This window comes from Pollachius pollachius (assembly GCF_949987615.1).
Source record: "Pollachius pollachius genome assembly, chromosome: 20".
NCBI classification, from domain to species: domain Eukaryota; kingdom Metazoa; phylum Chordata; class Actinopteri; order Gadiformes; family Gadidae; genus Pollachius; species Pollachius pollachius.
In genome coordinates this window covers 9,165,517-9,183,074 of record NC_136953.1, presented here as the reverse complement: position 1 = coordinate 9,183,074, position 17,558 = coordinate 9,165,517, and the positions used below count along the sequence as shown (strand labels likewise).

Below are 17,558 nucleotides of genomic sequence, written 5' to 3'. Positions count from 1 at the left end.
AAGGCTACAGGAGCAGAATGATAGTAACGCACACCTCCTTGCTGTGTGCATCTTGTGTGACCCCAGAAGCCCTTGTTTTGAATCCTGAGTGTACGAGTCTGTGCATAAAGCTCCCTGCTGGCAGACGGCCTCACAGAGCCAGGCCAAAGGACAGCCTGAAGGCCAGCTCCACGGGAACCTCGGGAACCGAGTCATGGAAACACACGTAGAACTCCTGAGGAACCGGTTCCAGCAGCATCCGCCTGGAACACACATAAAAAAAAATACCAATACAAACTAGAAAATGCGGTGAGTGCTGTAGCACAAAGTGAGGTTGAAAATATTTTTTAATAAAGCCACATAGATTAAGACATAAAGAAACGTTAAATGGCTTAAATCAAGTGAAGGCATTTGAACAAAGTCTAAATGGAGTAAACAATGTAAACATGCACACCATTTGAGAAAAAGTAAATGGTTGGAAACAAAGTTACCGCTGAATGAACTAGAACTAGAACTAAGACGTGGCAAGAACCACAAATAACATGTATGATGGCCCGATCGTGGTGTGACATTATTTAACCATCAATCTACCGCAAATACGACCAGACAGATGTACATTGAACACATACACAAAGCACATCGTCCAACCCGGCGGATGCTGACAGACAGCCCACAACAAGCCAAACATCACCACGGCGGGTGTGCTCTCACTCTCGCACGCCCGTACACAATCACTCCAACTTATCCAACTCCAAGGCTAGGCTGCTTCACTAAGACCACAACTAACCAAAAGGCCTTCATAACCATGCAGTATGCCGAAGCTCATCTTATGCAAAACAATCCGTTTTATCATCAACATTCTCATTCATCAGAAATTATATATTATATTATACTGCTGTGGGCCATCATACATGTTATTTGTGGTTCTTGCCACCTCTTAGTTCTAGTACTAGGCTGAGGCTACCTTCCACCACGTCTCCCCAACGTGACATCATCGCCGAATGGCGTTAGAAAACACCCATTAATGCCAAAAACGACAAAAACTGGACTTTAACACACATATTTTGAGTGCTTTATGTACCCATTAATCAAAACTTCCGGTTAACCTGCACGTAGGCCTTTAAGTATCAGTAACAGTTGAAGTACGGCTCTGCCGTCCTCCCATTGACTCCTATGTTAAAAAATATATATTTTAAAAGTAGAATATCTTAAAAAGTATAAATTATTTAAAAATAAATTCTAGGTAAAAAATTGTGGAAGGAGATAAGTCCCAAAGAGAATAAGAAAGATAGAGAAAGAATAAAACTTATGAAGAACAATAGTTGAGCGCTGCATGCAGCACTCACCTAATAAAACTTTTAGGAAACAGGAAAACGTGTTTGAATAATTAAAAGGCAACTCTTAACATCTTAAAGTGGGGCAGGTTTGCTCTACACAGCAGTATTTTCAGTTTGGTTTGAAATAAATAAAGGGGATGCTATTATTCACTGTAGCTAGCAAGAGATTTGGGCTTGTGAATAAATGTTGTAAAACTGTCTGAAATATGATTTGTTACCCTTCAGGTCCCTACAGCACCCTTCATTTAAAAAACCCAGAAGTATTGGGAGTATTTCCAAGATGAAACATTCAGTTCAGTAGTGTGACTAATTATTGATATTGCAGACATGGGTCTCTGGGCTGGCCGTAGACCAGGGCATACCGAGTTTGATTTCCAGGGGTCCAGATTTCGCGAGAGTTGGAAGAGGATAAAATAATCGATGTGTAATGTGTTGTTTTGGCGTAAGGTAACACATAACTCATTTCTTAGATAGTAACTACAATTTTATAGCCTAATTAAATGACTGCCGTTACACTAAATGCTACGGCAAAAAGTGATATTATTACAGTCGGTCCCAACTCGGCCTACCCTATGACCCAGTAGGTCATGGTGGGGGCGGGTTTCTTCTGGTCCGTCCAGTTCTGGGGCTTGCACTGGAACAGCACCCCGTGCTCCTTCACGGGGCCCATACCCAGGGGCCCGCGCGCCCTCTCTGCGGCCCCCCTCGGCCCCTGGACCACAGGAATAACAAATAGATATATAACAAATAGGAAAACATTTCTCTCTCTGCTGGTGGGCTGGTTTGCGTTAGCAGGAGGACTTTGTTCACTAGGTCACTTATTCCTTTACCGAGAGCCTAATCCAAAACTAATCTGGTTGATCAATAATCAAATGGTTTTTTTAGCAATACAATTTTTTACAAAAGGAGAGCAAAGCTCACATGTTCACATGACCAAAACGATTTGGTAGAGAAAATTCTGGCGCAGAATACATTTAGCAAAAAACAACTCAAAGAGTGGGCAGATTTATTAGGGGGCTAGGCGTCTCACCCGGGGGGGCAGGCTCTGCTGGAAGGCGGCCCGTATGGAGAGGCAGCAGTGGTGGAAGTTGCGGATGAGCTGGGGGTGGATGGAGCCGCTGAGCTGCGCCACCTGGCGGTGGGTGGGGGCGATGAAGATGCCCTGCACCGACTCCATCAGGACGTAGTGGAACAGGGTGTTCTCCACCCCAGAGGTCAGCCTGCACAGACACGCACGGAGAATGGTTTCAACTGGTTGTGTTGTGTTCCGGCATTGTCGAGGTGCCTTTCTGCCCCCTGGTGGTCACTAATGAATTAAGACCTCTTTTTAAAATAAAAAATGTTTCATGCTCAGTAGATGTAGAAGAAGGCCTTCACTGCCCTGCTCAACATTAATTTAATCTTAAATATTTATCGCAATGTTTATTGTCCAGCTGTATACTTCTTTGAAACGTAAGCATTAATGGGTCGATGATATGTACCAGGCGTCACCCACTTGATGGAGTTGAACATGTCCTCCGTCTCCCTCTCAGTGAGGATCTTCTTCAGGGTGCCCAGGTAGAACGGGTTGGGGGTCTTCATCCTGGGAATCTGAGGGGCCGCCGCAGCAAACAAGAAAAAAAAAAAAAACCTCTCCAAAAATATTCCCCTCACACAAAAAAAAAAATGTAAATAGAAGAGGACACGCCCTCACCTTGAAGAGACTCCCGCTGCCGTCGGACCCCCCGGACCCCAGCGAGTCGCGGCGGGGCCCCGGGTCCTGCTGGGGCCCGTCGTTCCCGCTGTGCGACGGGTTCCTCCTGGGGCTGGGTCGCCTGGCCCTGTCCCCGAAGAGGCCGCGGCCCCGGGCCCCCGCCGAGGAGGGGCCCCTCATGGCCCCGGCCAGCTTGCTGAGGACCGGCGAGGAGGAGGAGGAGGAGGGGGAGGAGGGGACGGCGGCGTGGCGATCGCGGGCCGAGGCGGCGGCGGGGAGGAACCAGTCGGCGCAGGAGAGGCAGGGGGCGGCGGGGGCGCTGAGCCGGTCCTCCATGGCCCCCTCCAGCCCCTCCAGCTGCAGGAGGGTGGCCTTAACCTGGGGGTCGGCGGGGGGGGTACAGGTCATATACTGCTTTCTTTTTAAACAGTTAATAGTATCGGCTCAACTTAAATAGACTTTGCTTTTGGTACCCGTGTTCTACTGCAGATAATTCCAGCAAATAGCACCCCCTCAGTGATGATGTGAAGTGATGCTAAATAATACACAATAACTAGTAAAAAGTACCTTTATTGGGTCTTAAACCTGTTACACCTTCCCAGTGCTAATAAAAGAACCAAAACAAAACACGTGACTATACCTATAAACCTGCAGTGTATTATGAACTTCCCCTCCTCCGTGTGTAAAAGAGGAGAATTTTGATTGATTGTGTTTGATGAGCGTGTGTGTTCGTGTGTGTTCCTTACCTGGTCTATGTAAATGCAGTCGGGCCCCGGGGAGCCCAGGGCAGGGGAGGCGGCCCCACCGGCCTCCATCAACACACACTGCATCAGGTGCCTCTGGGGAACACACAGTTCTGTTAGTAGAACCAAACCCACTGACCCCATCTTTAAAAGTACCCCTTCCCTACCCCTCTCTCATCAAGGGACCCTAGCGACACCCGGAAACGGAAAGGCGGGCTGGCTGTAGTCTTTCCGCTCCGTTCTAGCCCTACTGTTGATACGGAGAACCGAGCGAAAAGACTACAACCAGCACCCCTGGATTCTGCTGCTGCTGTGATCTTCTCCTCGAGCAGGAAGAGGAAGTAAACATTTGCGCAGATTAATTTCGGGTTTAAAATGCATTGTGACGCGCGCTACTGAGATTTGTACTGAGGAAAATATTACCTTTTTTTTTTGTAATGCCTTACATTACCGCGTTACAGCAAAAAGTGATGCATTGGTGATGCATTGCTTTTGGAACGCGCGACTCCCAACACTGCCCAGCGATATACCCCCCCTCCCTCACTGACAGCATGGCGCTCCGCTCACCAGCCCCACGATGAGCAGGAAGTGGCGTGCGCGGGGCGGGGCGTAGCGGGCCTCGGCGGCGGCAGTGGCGCCCGGCGCCCTCTGCTGGCCGCGGTGCAGCGGGAACACCTCCCGCCACACCACCAGCTGGCCCACGCGCTGCTCCGACGCCAGCGGCAGCAGGCCGTAGTGCTGGCAGTACAGACACACGTCCAGCAGGTCCTCCCGAGGCAGGTGGTTGGCGATGAGGTAGCCCTGTGGAGGGGCGCGTGTGACACACACACACACACACACACACACACACACACACACACAATGTGTCTGTCTGTGTCTGTGTGTGTCTGTGTGTGTCTTTTAGTGTGTGTGTGTGTGTATTTTTGTGTTTGTTTGTGTGTGTTACCTTGTAGAACAGACAGGAACCAAGAATCATGTAGAGGCGCCTCAAGCCAAAGAAGTCCTCTGACTGTCCAATCAGGGCGGAGGCGCGGGAGAGAGGGGGCGGGTTGAGTGGACAGGAAGTCAAAATGAACGTGAATAATGGGCAGATTTACCGGTTCTCTTTGTTTGCCGATTAAAATGCACCTTTTTCACAGAGGTGTAATCGTACCACAAACACAGGTGCTGCTCATGCTACTTTTATGTACCATAGGTACGGGTAGTAGACTTACCTACACTAGTTTAGTATTCCGAGATACATTAAAGGTGACATATTATACCAGCAGGTGTGAGTGTGATTAGCCGTTTTGAAAATCAGCGACGGAGGGTGACGGAGAGATGTAACGTTTGCGACAGTCCACTGGGTAGGCTGGTAGACCAGCACACATCTAGCTGGACACACCCACTTGTGATGTCAGAAGAGGCAGATTTTCTTGTACGGCTTGTAACGGCTAATCACACTCACACCTGGTGGTGCAATATGTCCCCATTAAAGAAGCAGACCCTTAATTAGTAGTATCAACGACACCTGTGTCGGTCCTAAGAGGACGCCTCTGTGTGACGGGTCTATAGAAAGGCTGCTGCTCCTCACCAGCTCTCCAAAGTCAGACGACTCAAAGTCCGAGAGAACAGTGTCCACCCCCATCTGTGGACACACACACACACACCAACAGTCCCCCAGGGTGTTCAAGGCCCACCCCGAGACACCAGGGGGCGCTTAAGGTCTAGATAACATGAGTGTCACGCATTTATAGTAGCATTATACCAGTAGACGCAATTCATATTCTGTAATTGATGTGAACACAATTTATTAAACCAATTAATTCAATTAAATCCAACTGCAGCTCTTTGAGAGTTGTGATAAAAGGACTAGAGAAAATCTATTTAATAAGCTACTTATTTACTTTTGAAGATAAACAACGACAAGCGTTATGACACCTAAACCGATGATGCGCACACACACACACACACACACACACACACACACACACACACCTTGACCTCCGGGGGCAGGCTGAGCCATCGCACCGCGGGGAGCCCCTCCAGGAAGAGGCTCCCCGGGGCGTCGGGGGTCCGGGGGGCCGGCAGCGGGAGGGCCCCAGGGCCGGCGGCCGTCAGTCGGGACGGCTGGAGGAGCTGCTGGAAGAACAGGCAGAAGAAGTGGTCCAGACGGGGGCCGTGGTCCGCACGGCAGAACGCACTGGAGGGGGGGGACAGACACACACACACACACACACACACACACACACACATTGAAGCAAACTCTCTTTTCGTGTACGTATATATATGCTGTTCTGTGGCGCCAAATTAATATTACAGATCTTTTAATAATCCAATACTGAATGCTAACTCTTCGGTCTTCAGGAAGACCAGGCAGCTGTGCACCATAAGGGCCGACTGTTTTACCGCCTGCACCACGGCGACGTGCGCTGAGCGAACACAGAACACTGCTGGATGTAACGCTCCGTCCCTATTGGTCCGAGCCCACGCCCACCCACCTGTCCAAGGAGCCGTACATCACCTGGAGGGTCCGCACCACGCCGCCCAGCACGGTCTGCAGGTAGAGCAGGGGCACGCTGGGGGGAGGGGGGGGGGGGGGGGGGGGGGATAAGGGGGGGGATAAGGTCACATGGCACGCACGCTGGGTCAACGCCGTCGAAGCCACCCGCACTGGTGAGGGTGGGACTCCATGGCGACTCGTGTTCATGCGTGATCATAGTGAGCGCAGGACGCACAGATCGAGCGAGGTGTGTGTGTGCGTGTGCGCGCATGTGTGTGCGTACCTCTCGGCAGGTAGTCCCAGGACCAGCAGTCGGCTGCCTTCCTTCCAGTAGCCCACGTGCACCAGATGACTCCCCAGCAGCAGAGATGAACTGGAGGAGGAGACATACACACAGTGGTCACTGTGTGTATGTCTCCCCCCCCCCCCCCCCCCCCCCCCCCAACATCAACATCGGGCAGGCGTTTCATTTCCGCGTGTCAAAGCAGCATCAACAGCCAATGTGTGCCGTCGTCGCTAGTTTAGCCTCGACCCATATTGAGTGACACCTGTGTTTCTCCTCCGAGACCCCCCCTGTTAAGGGGGTCCGGTGAGAAGCCCAGAGCTCACTGGGCCTTCGGTCCCTTCCTGCTTTTGCAGGTAAGAACGACCTACTTACCTACTTACCAATATGTAATGGGACCTGTCTCCCCGGGTCCCATTACATATTGGACCCCCCCAGCCCAGAACGCACTGTGCCTCTCAAAGATTTAAATTGACATTAAGAGCATTAAGCAGACGCCTTTATCCAAAGTCACTTAAAATAAGTACATTTGTCATAAGAAAGTAAAAATATATATTGTTGTCGCTGCAGTAAGGATGGTCATCGAACCACATGCAAAGTACTATCACTAGGTTAACCCATGCACCGTATGCAACAAAGATAGATAGGATAAGACGCTGCATAACTAAGTACTATAACTAAATAAGGCATACAACAAGTGCGTACATTAAGTGCCAGGACGTACAACAAGTAGACAAAGTGTGACGGGGTGGCTTTGCAGAGTCTAGGTGAACTCTGAACAGCTGAGTCTTGAGTCTTAGAGAGTCAATATGTTAACATATATTGATTTAGTACATGCTACACGTGAACCTCCTCAGATGGCGCAATTTGATTGGTTCGCTATCTCGGGATATTGGGCAATATCTCCTGATTGAGATCTCAAACTTGGGATATTGTTTTCATCGCAAAATGTCGGACTCGTCACGCTAATAAAAACAAATAAATACCGGAAAAAACGTATCTTGTTTATTTTTGGAGTGTTCTCGTGTAGTATATACTGTTAAATAGAGATAGTTCAATAGATAATGGGGGTACGAGGGGTACCTGACGATGTGGCCCCCGGTGACGTTCTCCAGCATGTCACACAGCGTGAGGAAGACCCCCCGCACCCCCTTCAGCTGGCTGGACGCGTCCGACACCGGGTACTGGTACAGGATCTCCTGCTGCACACACACACACACACACACACACTTAAAACACTTATCTTAATAAAAAAAACGACACAAAAATGTTGTTAGATTTTGTTCATTTTTGTGTAGTCTTGGGTTCCCATCAATAAACACGTCAGTGTGAAGTAGAACACACACACACACACACACACACACACACAATTTAAAATTAAGTGAGACGTTATTATCAAATCCCACGTCACACAGTTGCACATTGAAACACAGCGGATGCCAAAGGCGCATGGTGCATTGTTCACGGTATTAGCATTCCTCCCAGCATGCAGTGGGGCTTTAAAGGCTGCTTGCATGAGGGTAGGCAAGAGCCATTGAGTCAAAGTCTTTACCTTGCCTTGGCAACCTGAACAAAATACCACAACAGCACGACCCTAATGTGGAAGACGTTCAGCTTTGGGGTCACCAACATGTTTTGATCCCCCTCAAGGCCAGGCTCATGAACAGCAACCCTACTACCCCCTTTGACTCCTGCACCGTGGTGTTTGTGGTGAAAATACCACAACCACAAACTACATAAAGAGAGACGGTTTAAACTCCAGAATACCTCCGCCAACGCTCTCCAGTTGCCTCAACCCTGCAATCACGGGGAGGACATTCTGGACAAATCAAAAGCCCTTGCGTGGCGTGCGGCCCCAGACTGTCGTTTAGAGACTAATGCGGTTCCGGAGAAGCCAGACTCCATCCGTTGCTCCGGCCGGGTGGGGGGAGAGCAAAGGATGGCTTCCAGAAAACGTGGAAACTGCAGCCACAGAGCCACGGAGCGCATCCCTCAAACGAAAACAACCAACCCTGTACTTGAGTCCACGCACATACACATATGATCCCCAGTGAGAATGTGCACTGCTGGCTCCCTGCTGAGTGTACGTACACACACACACACACACACACACACACACACACACACACACACACACACACACACACACACACACACACACACACACACACCAACCCACCCTTGGGTGAGCACTTTACTACTGAACAGAGCAAGAGCCAAATAGAAAGAGCGAGCCAGAGAGAGCCAGAGAGAGCGAGAGAGAGCTGACCTCCTCAACTGAGTCCCACCCTTAGGGAAGGATAAATATATATTCTTACACACACACCATACACGCCCACGTATAAGAGCCCCCGAAATACTTCAATCCCATACTTTTGGCCTCCAGGCTGAACAGTCCTATCTGTTCCTTCTTGTTTCCAGAAATTAAGTTAGCGTCTTTATATACAATGTCCGTTACTACGTTTTCTCATTCTGTGTGGTTTTGGTTAGGTTTCCCCGCGGGCAACCGTCCAGAACAGCAGTTCTACAAACATGGGTCAGACTCCTGTTTGTCTAACGGCCACACCGGACAGAAAACAGACGTGGAAAGAGAGACGGGGAGTTATTACCCCGAGGCTTGGGATTTCCTAAACACAACTGAAATTGAGTTTTCTTTTCGGTCAATCAGCCACAGAAATGAAAGGAATGGACGCAGTACGACTTAGTTTGTCACAGACTAATGTAACACATGTCTCTGCGATCATTTAAATAAAAGGTTGGTTTTAGAGGCCGGCGATTGGCGGCCAACCTCTATGCCTTGGGACCCCAGAAAGGCTACAGAGTCTGGGGTACGTTCCACAAGACAGTAGAGAACAAAAGTTCAGCGTTCCAAACGTGGCCACAAGAATGCATAAAACCGAGACGCAAAGTGGATTTAAAAGTTTGGGTAGCAGTGTATCAACGAAGCATTAAGTGCGTTTCTTCCATCAGGACACAAGCATGGAGAGAAGTTTAAAAAGGACCAATGTAGTTTTGTCGCCAGTGATCTGCTATGACATCAGGGCGTGGTGGCAGCTTTGGGTTTAAACCATGCAGGCCCCATGACGCTCCTCTCCCTTTGTTTTCTCTCTCACTGACAGCTCTCCCATGACAATTCTCGGTGTGTAGAATCGGAGGCACCAAACAACTTGTGTACGGCCCGTGGTAAATGGTAAAAGGACTGCATTTATACATCGCTTTACAATATTGCCTCACATTCACCCAATTCATTCACACATTCACACACCGACGGCGGAGTCAACCGTGCAAGGCGACAGCCAGCTCGTCCGGCGCAGCCAGGGTGAGGCGCCTCGCTCAGGGACACCTCGACACTCAGCTAGGAGGAGCCGGGGGTCGGACTAGCAACCATGCGATCACCAGCCTAGCCGCTCTACCTCCTGAGCCACTGGCGCCCGCACGCGCACACCGAACCTTGTTCAGGCGAGCGGGGCTGAGGAAAGGCAGTGTGTTCAGGCTCCACCGGGGACCCACCCACCTCCTCCTGCAGGGTCTCTGAGTCCAGCTGGAGGGACAGGTACATGGCCACGTGGGGGACGTGACCCAGGGCCATCTGGAGCTCCGCCGTGTCCTCCCCCCACAGCAGGCGCACCAGCTGGCTGACGGGCTCGGGGGGCGCCTCGGCCCCGGGCTGGGGGGCCACCGTCGCCTCCACTGCAGTCGGAGGCCCCTGGGTCGGCGACGACAGGGGCCCCTCGGCTGGGGCCGACGTCTCCAGGGTCAGCCTCACCTGGGAGGAGGGGGGGGGGGGGGGGGGCAGGGGAGGGGAAGTGTGGGGGGAGATGGGAGACGGATTGAGTTCCACCCATCTGACTGCTTTTGTGTTGGATTCATTCCATCTCTTGGTTAAACACGTGCTATTGCATGCATGACCTCTGAGTGGCTGATGCTGTGCAGCATTGCTTCAACTCTGAACCGGGACACCTCCACCGCGTAAAGCACCGACCAGTAGGTTTGATTGATTTTGTGTGTGTTTGAGAACGCCTGCCGTAACGGCACGTGCGTTGTCCCCACCGCATCTCCAGTGGCTGCACCTTGATGCCACACGCCTGTCCTCCCCCGCCTTTTAGAAGCACAACATGAAGGTGGGGGACGATTGTGTCCTGTCCTCCATCTTTAGGTCTCCGCTCTTAAAACCCAAAACCTGGTGGCGCCCCGGGTAGTGCTCGTACCACTCAGGCTCAGTCCTGATCGCAGCGACCCGGGTTCGACTCCTGCCCGTGGTCCTTTGCTCCACGTCCCCCCCTCTACCTCCCATACCTTCCCATCTATCTCACTCTACAATAAAGCATAAAAGTGCAAAATAAATAAACATGGAAGCGGAGGCAAGTGTGTCCTGTCCACTGCCTTCAGGTCTCCGCTTTTAAAACCCAAACCTGAAAGCTTTCCTTCGAAGATGGGGTCAGGGGGGGTTTGAGGCTCCTTTGAAAAACAGAAATGAGAGCAGAGAAAACAGAGAGAAACAAAAGGGAAAGCGGGGAGGGTGTAGCGCAGAAAGAGGGCGGAGAGCAACAGAGCGGTAAGAAAGGCTGAAGAGAGCTCTGAACGTCGCGCCGGTGGTTGGCGGAGTGGAGAGGAACAGGCAGGACGGTGTCTGGCTCCGTGTCACCGCCGACGGTCTCCGCTCCCCTTCTCTTTAAAACACGTTGGCTCTGGAGCGAACGGAGGCCCTTGAGGTTTTGGCCCTGAGGAACACCCAGTCTGGGCGGGCTGTGAGTCTTTGGGTGAGTGCACCTGGCAGTGGACCGCAGCGGGTAAACGGCCAGCATGTGCAGAGGAGCCCATTAAGGCACGCTATTCCAGACAACGAGCGGAGCGCTACACCCAGTAAATTCTCTCTCCTCCTCCTCCTCGTTTGGGATAGGAGACAGCAGTAATCCTGGGGTGTGTAAATCTCCCCTTATAGCAGTTTGAAAGCGAGTGAGAGTGAGAGAGACTGGGCTGGTTAAAGATTTTATGACCGAATTACGACTTTCTGTGGGGGAAATTGCGTGAGTGTGTTCGCGCTTGAGCGTTTTCCTAAATCAGAGCCAAAGCCGGCTTCAAAAACGTCAGCAGGACAATAGGAAGCCAGTCTTCTGTCATTCTCTCAGGGTCATTATCCATCATAACCCAGCCATGCCTGTGCACACCATCTCTCTCGGGGTGTGTGTGTGTGTGTGTGTGTGTGTGTGTGTGTGTGTGTGTGTGTGTGTGTGTGTGTGTGTGTGTGTGTGTGTGTGTGTGTGTGTGTGTGTGTAACCTACTCACACCAACATGTTTATAGAAGGGGAGGCGAGGATGTGCAGTGTCGACTTATATGTACACACTACACGTTCAAAATTAATACAATTTGAACAAAAACAAAACAGGCGCTCTATGCAAAAGCGGGGCCGGGGCTTCAGGCCTCGGCAGAGACAGACTCCGGCACGTCTTCTACTACGTTGGCCACTCCCCAACACATGCCGCGGTTCATCGCCAGTGGTCCACAAACCGTTCATTCGATCGACTTCACGCTTTGCGGGTGTAACAGTAAGGAGCCCAGAACTGCATCGTTAAGTGGGAAGTTGTTTGGATGAGCGGTTCTAGAAACAGCTGAAACAATCGGCACATTCTGAACAGGCACTGCAACGGGCCGCTGAGTTGCTGAGGACCCCAAGGAACCAGTGCAGTTATTTGAATGAGGCTGGTAGCAGCAATAAGGGAGGCCGAACGATCGGCACGTTTTGGAAAGGCCCTATTTGAACGGGCACTGCAATAGTACAAAACAACGCTCGGAAGATTTGTATAAAGGGCACATGCAATTCAAACATGTACACACACACACACATACACACACCGATGAAGGAGCCATTGACAACCAAATATAGATGGAAAGACGTATCTTCACAGTTAAAAAGAAAAGAGAGTTGAGATTTCTCTCTGTAATTTTGTAATCCAGAAATGGCTGCCAGACTTCACCGTGGGTCTGTCAGCGGCAGGGACCACAGCTCATGAGCCTCTGCCCCCAGGCGCCGAACCCCAGACCACCAGCCACTCTTTGCCATACCACTCAACTCAAAGGATGGTTATTATTAGGAAGAAGGCGTGGTCGACCAGTGAAACACACACACACACACAACTGGAGCTGTCCTTCAAACCTCCAAAAACACAGACTTAGGCCTCGCACTTGAGATGCTGATTTAGTGTGTGTGTGTGTGTGTGTGTGTGTGTGTGTGTGTGTGTGTGTGTGTGTGTGTGTGTGTATGTGTGTGTGAGAGAGAGTTGCTGAGTGAGTGAGCAAGTGAGCAAGCCAGCCAGCCAGCGAGCGAGTGTGCGTGTGTACATGAGTGAGAGAATGGCTGAGTGAGTGAGTGAGTGAGTGACTCTTCATCTCAAGTACACAGATCCATAATACTTTGCTTTGGAGTGTCACCACCAGACGTGACATTCAATCTTACGAGGCAGCAAAAAAATAAAGTCTGCCGAAATGGCGAATCGTCTGAATGGAAGAAAACAGTGAAAAACTAAAACGCTGCCAAGCGAACTGCTGGTGATTCGTTCTTCTTCTTCTTCTTCTTATATAACGAGGATGTGGTGGCAAGACGCCGTGAGGGCTCTTACTAGAATTCCACTCACTTGACATCAGCTATGTGGCACCCGTCTGCACGAACACACACACACACACACACACACACACACACGCAAACAAATGCACACACACTTGCACAGAAGAAACAGGCACATAAAAGCAAATTGGATAAAAATACATGGTAAAACCAATGGAAATAAACCCAGGCTGAATGCAGTGGACGACAATCCTGGTATAGGAAACACAAACACACACATGTAGTAGTAGTAGTGGGGATTGGACCATTAAAAACACAGTATAGCAGCACGTTCACACTCCAAACACACTGCCTTCTCAATTGCAACAGGACAGTATTTGAGAGTATGTACACCTCATCCAAAAAGTGAGAGAAGGCCAACTCCTCCGCTAGTCAATCCAGAAGGAAGACACAGCAGTTGGATGCATCAGTTCAACAGTGCGAACTTACCCTAACCTCCAATTTCCATGGAGGGGAATTTAGTTCATATCCTGGATTTAAATGAGCAATCCATCTTCACATGTCATGTTCATCTTCCGCAAAACGTGATTCAAGCGACCGACATCTTCATCATCATCGGTCTCACCTGACCACAGGGTCATTTAGCAATTCTTGACTTTATTTTGTTGTTCCAAATGAACATCAATTAGGGGAAAGAGTCTGGATATTGTGGCGCCTCTAATCAGAGCATCACTGGTTGGTGAGCTGATGTCTTTTTCCAATGCGTAGGGATGCTGATGCTACTGATTTATCGTATTCATCTTAACGTCTGCAGCACCCAAGACAAACGCAGAAAAAATTTGACGTAAAAGTGTACATTTAGAAAAGCAAACTACTTCAAACTGTGGAGTTCATTACATAGATAATGTGGTAGTAAAGAATACATCAAGCTACCACTTACTCACGTTTACAGCCAGTAACCCATTTAAAACGTTAACTCCTTCTACACCTAACTCCCACATGTTCTCAGGTCTTCAATTGCATGCATCAATACTGTATGTTTTAATGCGTAAAACGTAATGCAATGTATTAGTTAGTTGTGAAAAGGTTTGTTTCCAGTTTCAGCACTAACTTTCTCCTGATCATAAACCCTTATCACTTGATGGGTGTGTACACATGGATGTGTAGGGCGTGTACACATGGATGTGTAGGGTGTGCATGGGGGGGGGGGGGGTGTAGCCAGCCTACCTGTGTGGGTCCGGGGATACAGGACAGGACTCTCTCGATGCTCTCCGTGGTCACCTCCACGTCGTCCACCGCCACGAGCACGTCCCCTGGAAGCACCACACTGGGTGAGACCCTCTCATGGATACTTCACACTTTGGCTCCCCTCACTTCGTTTTCATTCAACCGTGTTTCCGTCATGTCTCACGGTTTCCGTGCGTTCTCCACTTTATTTTATGGTCCCAAATGAACACAAATCAGGGGAAAGAGTCTGGATATTGTGGCGTCTATAATCAGAGCATCACTGGTTGGGCAGCTGATGTCTTTTTCTGATGCTGCGGCTTTCGCTGCCAGTCCCAGCAGATGATGCTGAACAATTTATCCCAATCATCTTAACGTCTGCACCGCCCAAGTCAAATGCACTATAGATATTGAACATAACAGACATAATCCTGTGCGTTTTGCCCGCCTAGAGCAATGTCCACTGGTCGAAATAATACAGGAGAACCATGAGACCAATTCAAAACACACTTCAAACCAAAACAAAGTGGGCTGAGCCACAATTGCACGAGCTGGTCCAAACCCTCTTGACCCAGTGGGACGTAATACTAGGTTAGCATAGAACCCATCCCATCAGAGGCTGAATTAAAGGGCCCCTATATTTTACCACCAGGTGTGATGTGGTGTTTGGCCATTAACAAGAGGTTTAAAATGTACCGTAGATTGACCTCACGCTTTGGAATGTCCTCCCAGGTGTATGATGGATAAAACAACATACACATTGGTACAATCTACTGGGTGGGCTGGTGGGTAGAAATCACATTTAATATTTAATTTTTTTAAACGTCAAATTCATTAAGAGTATGTTGACCAGTCAAACCTTTTTGAGAAATAAACATTTCTTAACTTTTATTTTAAAAAAACCTTCAACGTTGAAGACATTGCGAATCTGTTGACCAGTCAGACCTTTTTGCCGAATAAACATTTCCCATGCACGTTTCAAACACAGGCTTATTTGCTGATTTTAACTGGTGTGTGTGTGTGGGGGGGGGGGGGGTAAATATAGACAAATCCATCCATCCATGCTGTCTAGTCTGTATTCCCCCAAATAAGGGCTTCATCTGGAATGTACTCCAGTGATTACCATCTCTGCCTCCCTACCGTCTCTGCAACAATGCAAACTGCTGTAATTGTCTGCACATGTTAAAATAGGTACTAGTTTGTGGTCTCACACACACACGCACACGCACACACACACACACACACACACACACACACACCTCTATCTGCTGGCAACAACTGCCCAAGTCATTAGCCAGGATAAAAAAGCACTTCAGTGCCGAGCTGCTTGCTGTGAATGCTTTGAGGCCTTTTACTCGTCGTTAAATGCATTACCTGTGCACTACACTATAAAAGCACCCAATCCTGTCATCAGTGAACATGAGGAAGTACTTTCTCCAAACCTTACCTATTAATATCTGGCCTCCTCTGATGGCAGGGCTGTTGGGAACCAGCCCATGTACGGTCAGCGTTTCCCCTTCCCCTGCCGCCGCGGGGTTTCCCGGGCCTCTGCCGGAGCAGGGGCGATGCACCAGCCCCAGCAGGGACGCCAGCAGCCCTCCTCCCCCTTCGGGGAGGGGGGCGAGGCGCTTGGGGTTGACGTAGACGCACACCTCCTTCACCCGCCGCACGGCCCCCTCCTGTCTCTGAGCCGCAGCCTGGGTCTTCAAGATGGAGGCCGGCAGGGCGCCGCCGTCTTTGGCCTCGTTTTCCCGCCCTCTGCGCTTCGAGGATCGTTTCCTCCGCAGGAGCCTGGCAAGCTTCTTCAGCTTAGGCTCTGCCTTCGTCGGCGAATCAGAGCGCTGCTTCCGGTCCGCCCCCGTGATGACCTCCGCCTCCTTGTCGCTGAAACGCACGTGATTGGTGGACAGGCCGCAGTTGCCGTGGGCGCGGGCCAGCGCCACCTCCTCCTCACCCTCGCTGAGCTCCAGGTAGAAGAGCTCGCCGTTCTTCTGGACGTTGTCCAGCCATTCTGGCTCCAGGTCGCTGGGGGGGAACGGAGGGACGTGATTGGACGGTGTCATGGGATATGAGGAAGTGTTTCACTGAAGAGCTTGTCTATATTCTACAACGGCAAATATGAATCATTACCAATAAACAAAGAACATGGAAAAACCCAACCACTTGGGGGACATAAAGCTTTGTTTTGTATGATTTAATACAAATTAAAACACATAAAATTAGATCATAAAAATAGTTTTTTCTTCTTTTGATCGTCCTAAAATGCATTTTTGCCAAACTTGAAGCCAGCCACTTGGAAACCACATCTATGAACTCACTGAGAATGGAAACACACTATTATTGAAAAAGGTTAACTCCTCATATGGAAAACACATGCCAACTCCATTAAACGCACAAGGAGAAAGTGGAAAGAGTGGTTATTCTGCTTAGCTTTTAACTGCAATCAGGGTGAAAACTAAGTTCATAAAAAGGCATAAAAATGAGGAACACACAGTCAGCAATACACAAATCTAAAAACAATACAAATACTATAGGAGGTGAGATGAGTGCAGAGCTGGGCAGACTCTTTTAAACATAAAATAAAAAGACATACCTACTCCACGCTTAGTTATCATAAAAGTTCAAAACTTTCCCATTATTTGTTTTCATTGTCAAATCACCTCATTACCTTAAATGCACAGTGGCCTAGGCTAGTTAAAGTTGAACTTATATTGTATATATCCATGTCTTCAATACAGATGTTTCCATCTTTTCAAAGGAAATTGCGTCCATGTTCACTATGCTTGTATAGGTAAAAAGCATTGTATTTTGACAACGGTATTTGGCAATTCTATAGACACAGTAAAAATGTAAGATTACTGTTAGCATACATCATACATGGACTACCAAATTGCAGCTACACTCACTGTGGCCAGGCGCTCTCCGTCTGTACATAAAGAACAAGACAGGGACGTACATTTCTTTTTTCATTGCGTTCTTGGGAACGTTTCATTTTGGCAGACATAAAGAGAAGGGTATCCTAAGTAGAGGAGTATGGACACAGCAGTGGAGTGAATCTGGTCACTTACACGGAGTAGTCAGAGTTGTAACTCGATGATGTAGACTCCCCATCGATCTCATTGATTAGCTCGAGTCGCCCTCCCTGCTGCGTTTCGCTTTCGCGGCTAAACGCCATGATGGCGCGCTGCAGTGCCGCAAATCAATAGCGCCACACATCGATACAGGGCCAAGTTAATCACTTGGGAAGTTTACGA

At 49.4% G+C, this 17,558-nt stretch overlaps 1 protein-coding gene across 2 annotated transcripts; it reads right to left on the bottom strand.

Annotated features, from left to right (window-relative positions):
• Positions 1–19: 19 nt before the first annotated feature.
• intu (inturned planar cell polarity protein) lies at positions 20–17,558 on the bottom strand. Of its 2 annotated transcripts, XM_079757785.1 has the most exons (17): positions 17,373–17,558; positions 15,752–16,329; positions 14,308–14,393; positions 10,032–10,283; positions 7,601–7,719; positions 6,518–6,607; positions 6,233–6,310; positions 5,730–5,934; positions 5,326–5,379; positions 4,699–4,761; positions 4,320–4,553; positions 3,756–3,848; positions 3,010–3,387; positions 2,812–2,906; positions 2,347–2,536; positions 1,886–2,028; positions 20–242 (listed from the first exon to the last, which is right to left on the bottom strand). In XM_079757785.1, the coding sequence occupies exons 1-17, from the start codon at positions 17,477–17,479 to the stop codon at positions 131–133; spliced, it is 2,877 nt and encodes a 958-aa protein (XP_079613911.1). In that variant the 5' UTR covers positions 17,480–17,558; the 3' UTR covers positions 20–130. The 2 variants fall into 2 exon arrangements, with proteins under 2 accessions (XP_079613911.1, XP_079613912.1); XM_079757786.1 differs by lacking the exon at positions 2,812–2,906 and having other exon boundaries at positions 78–242.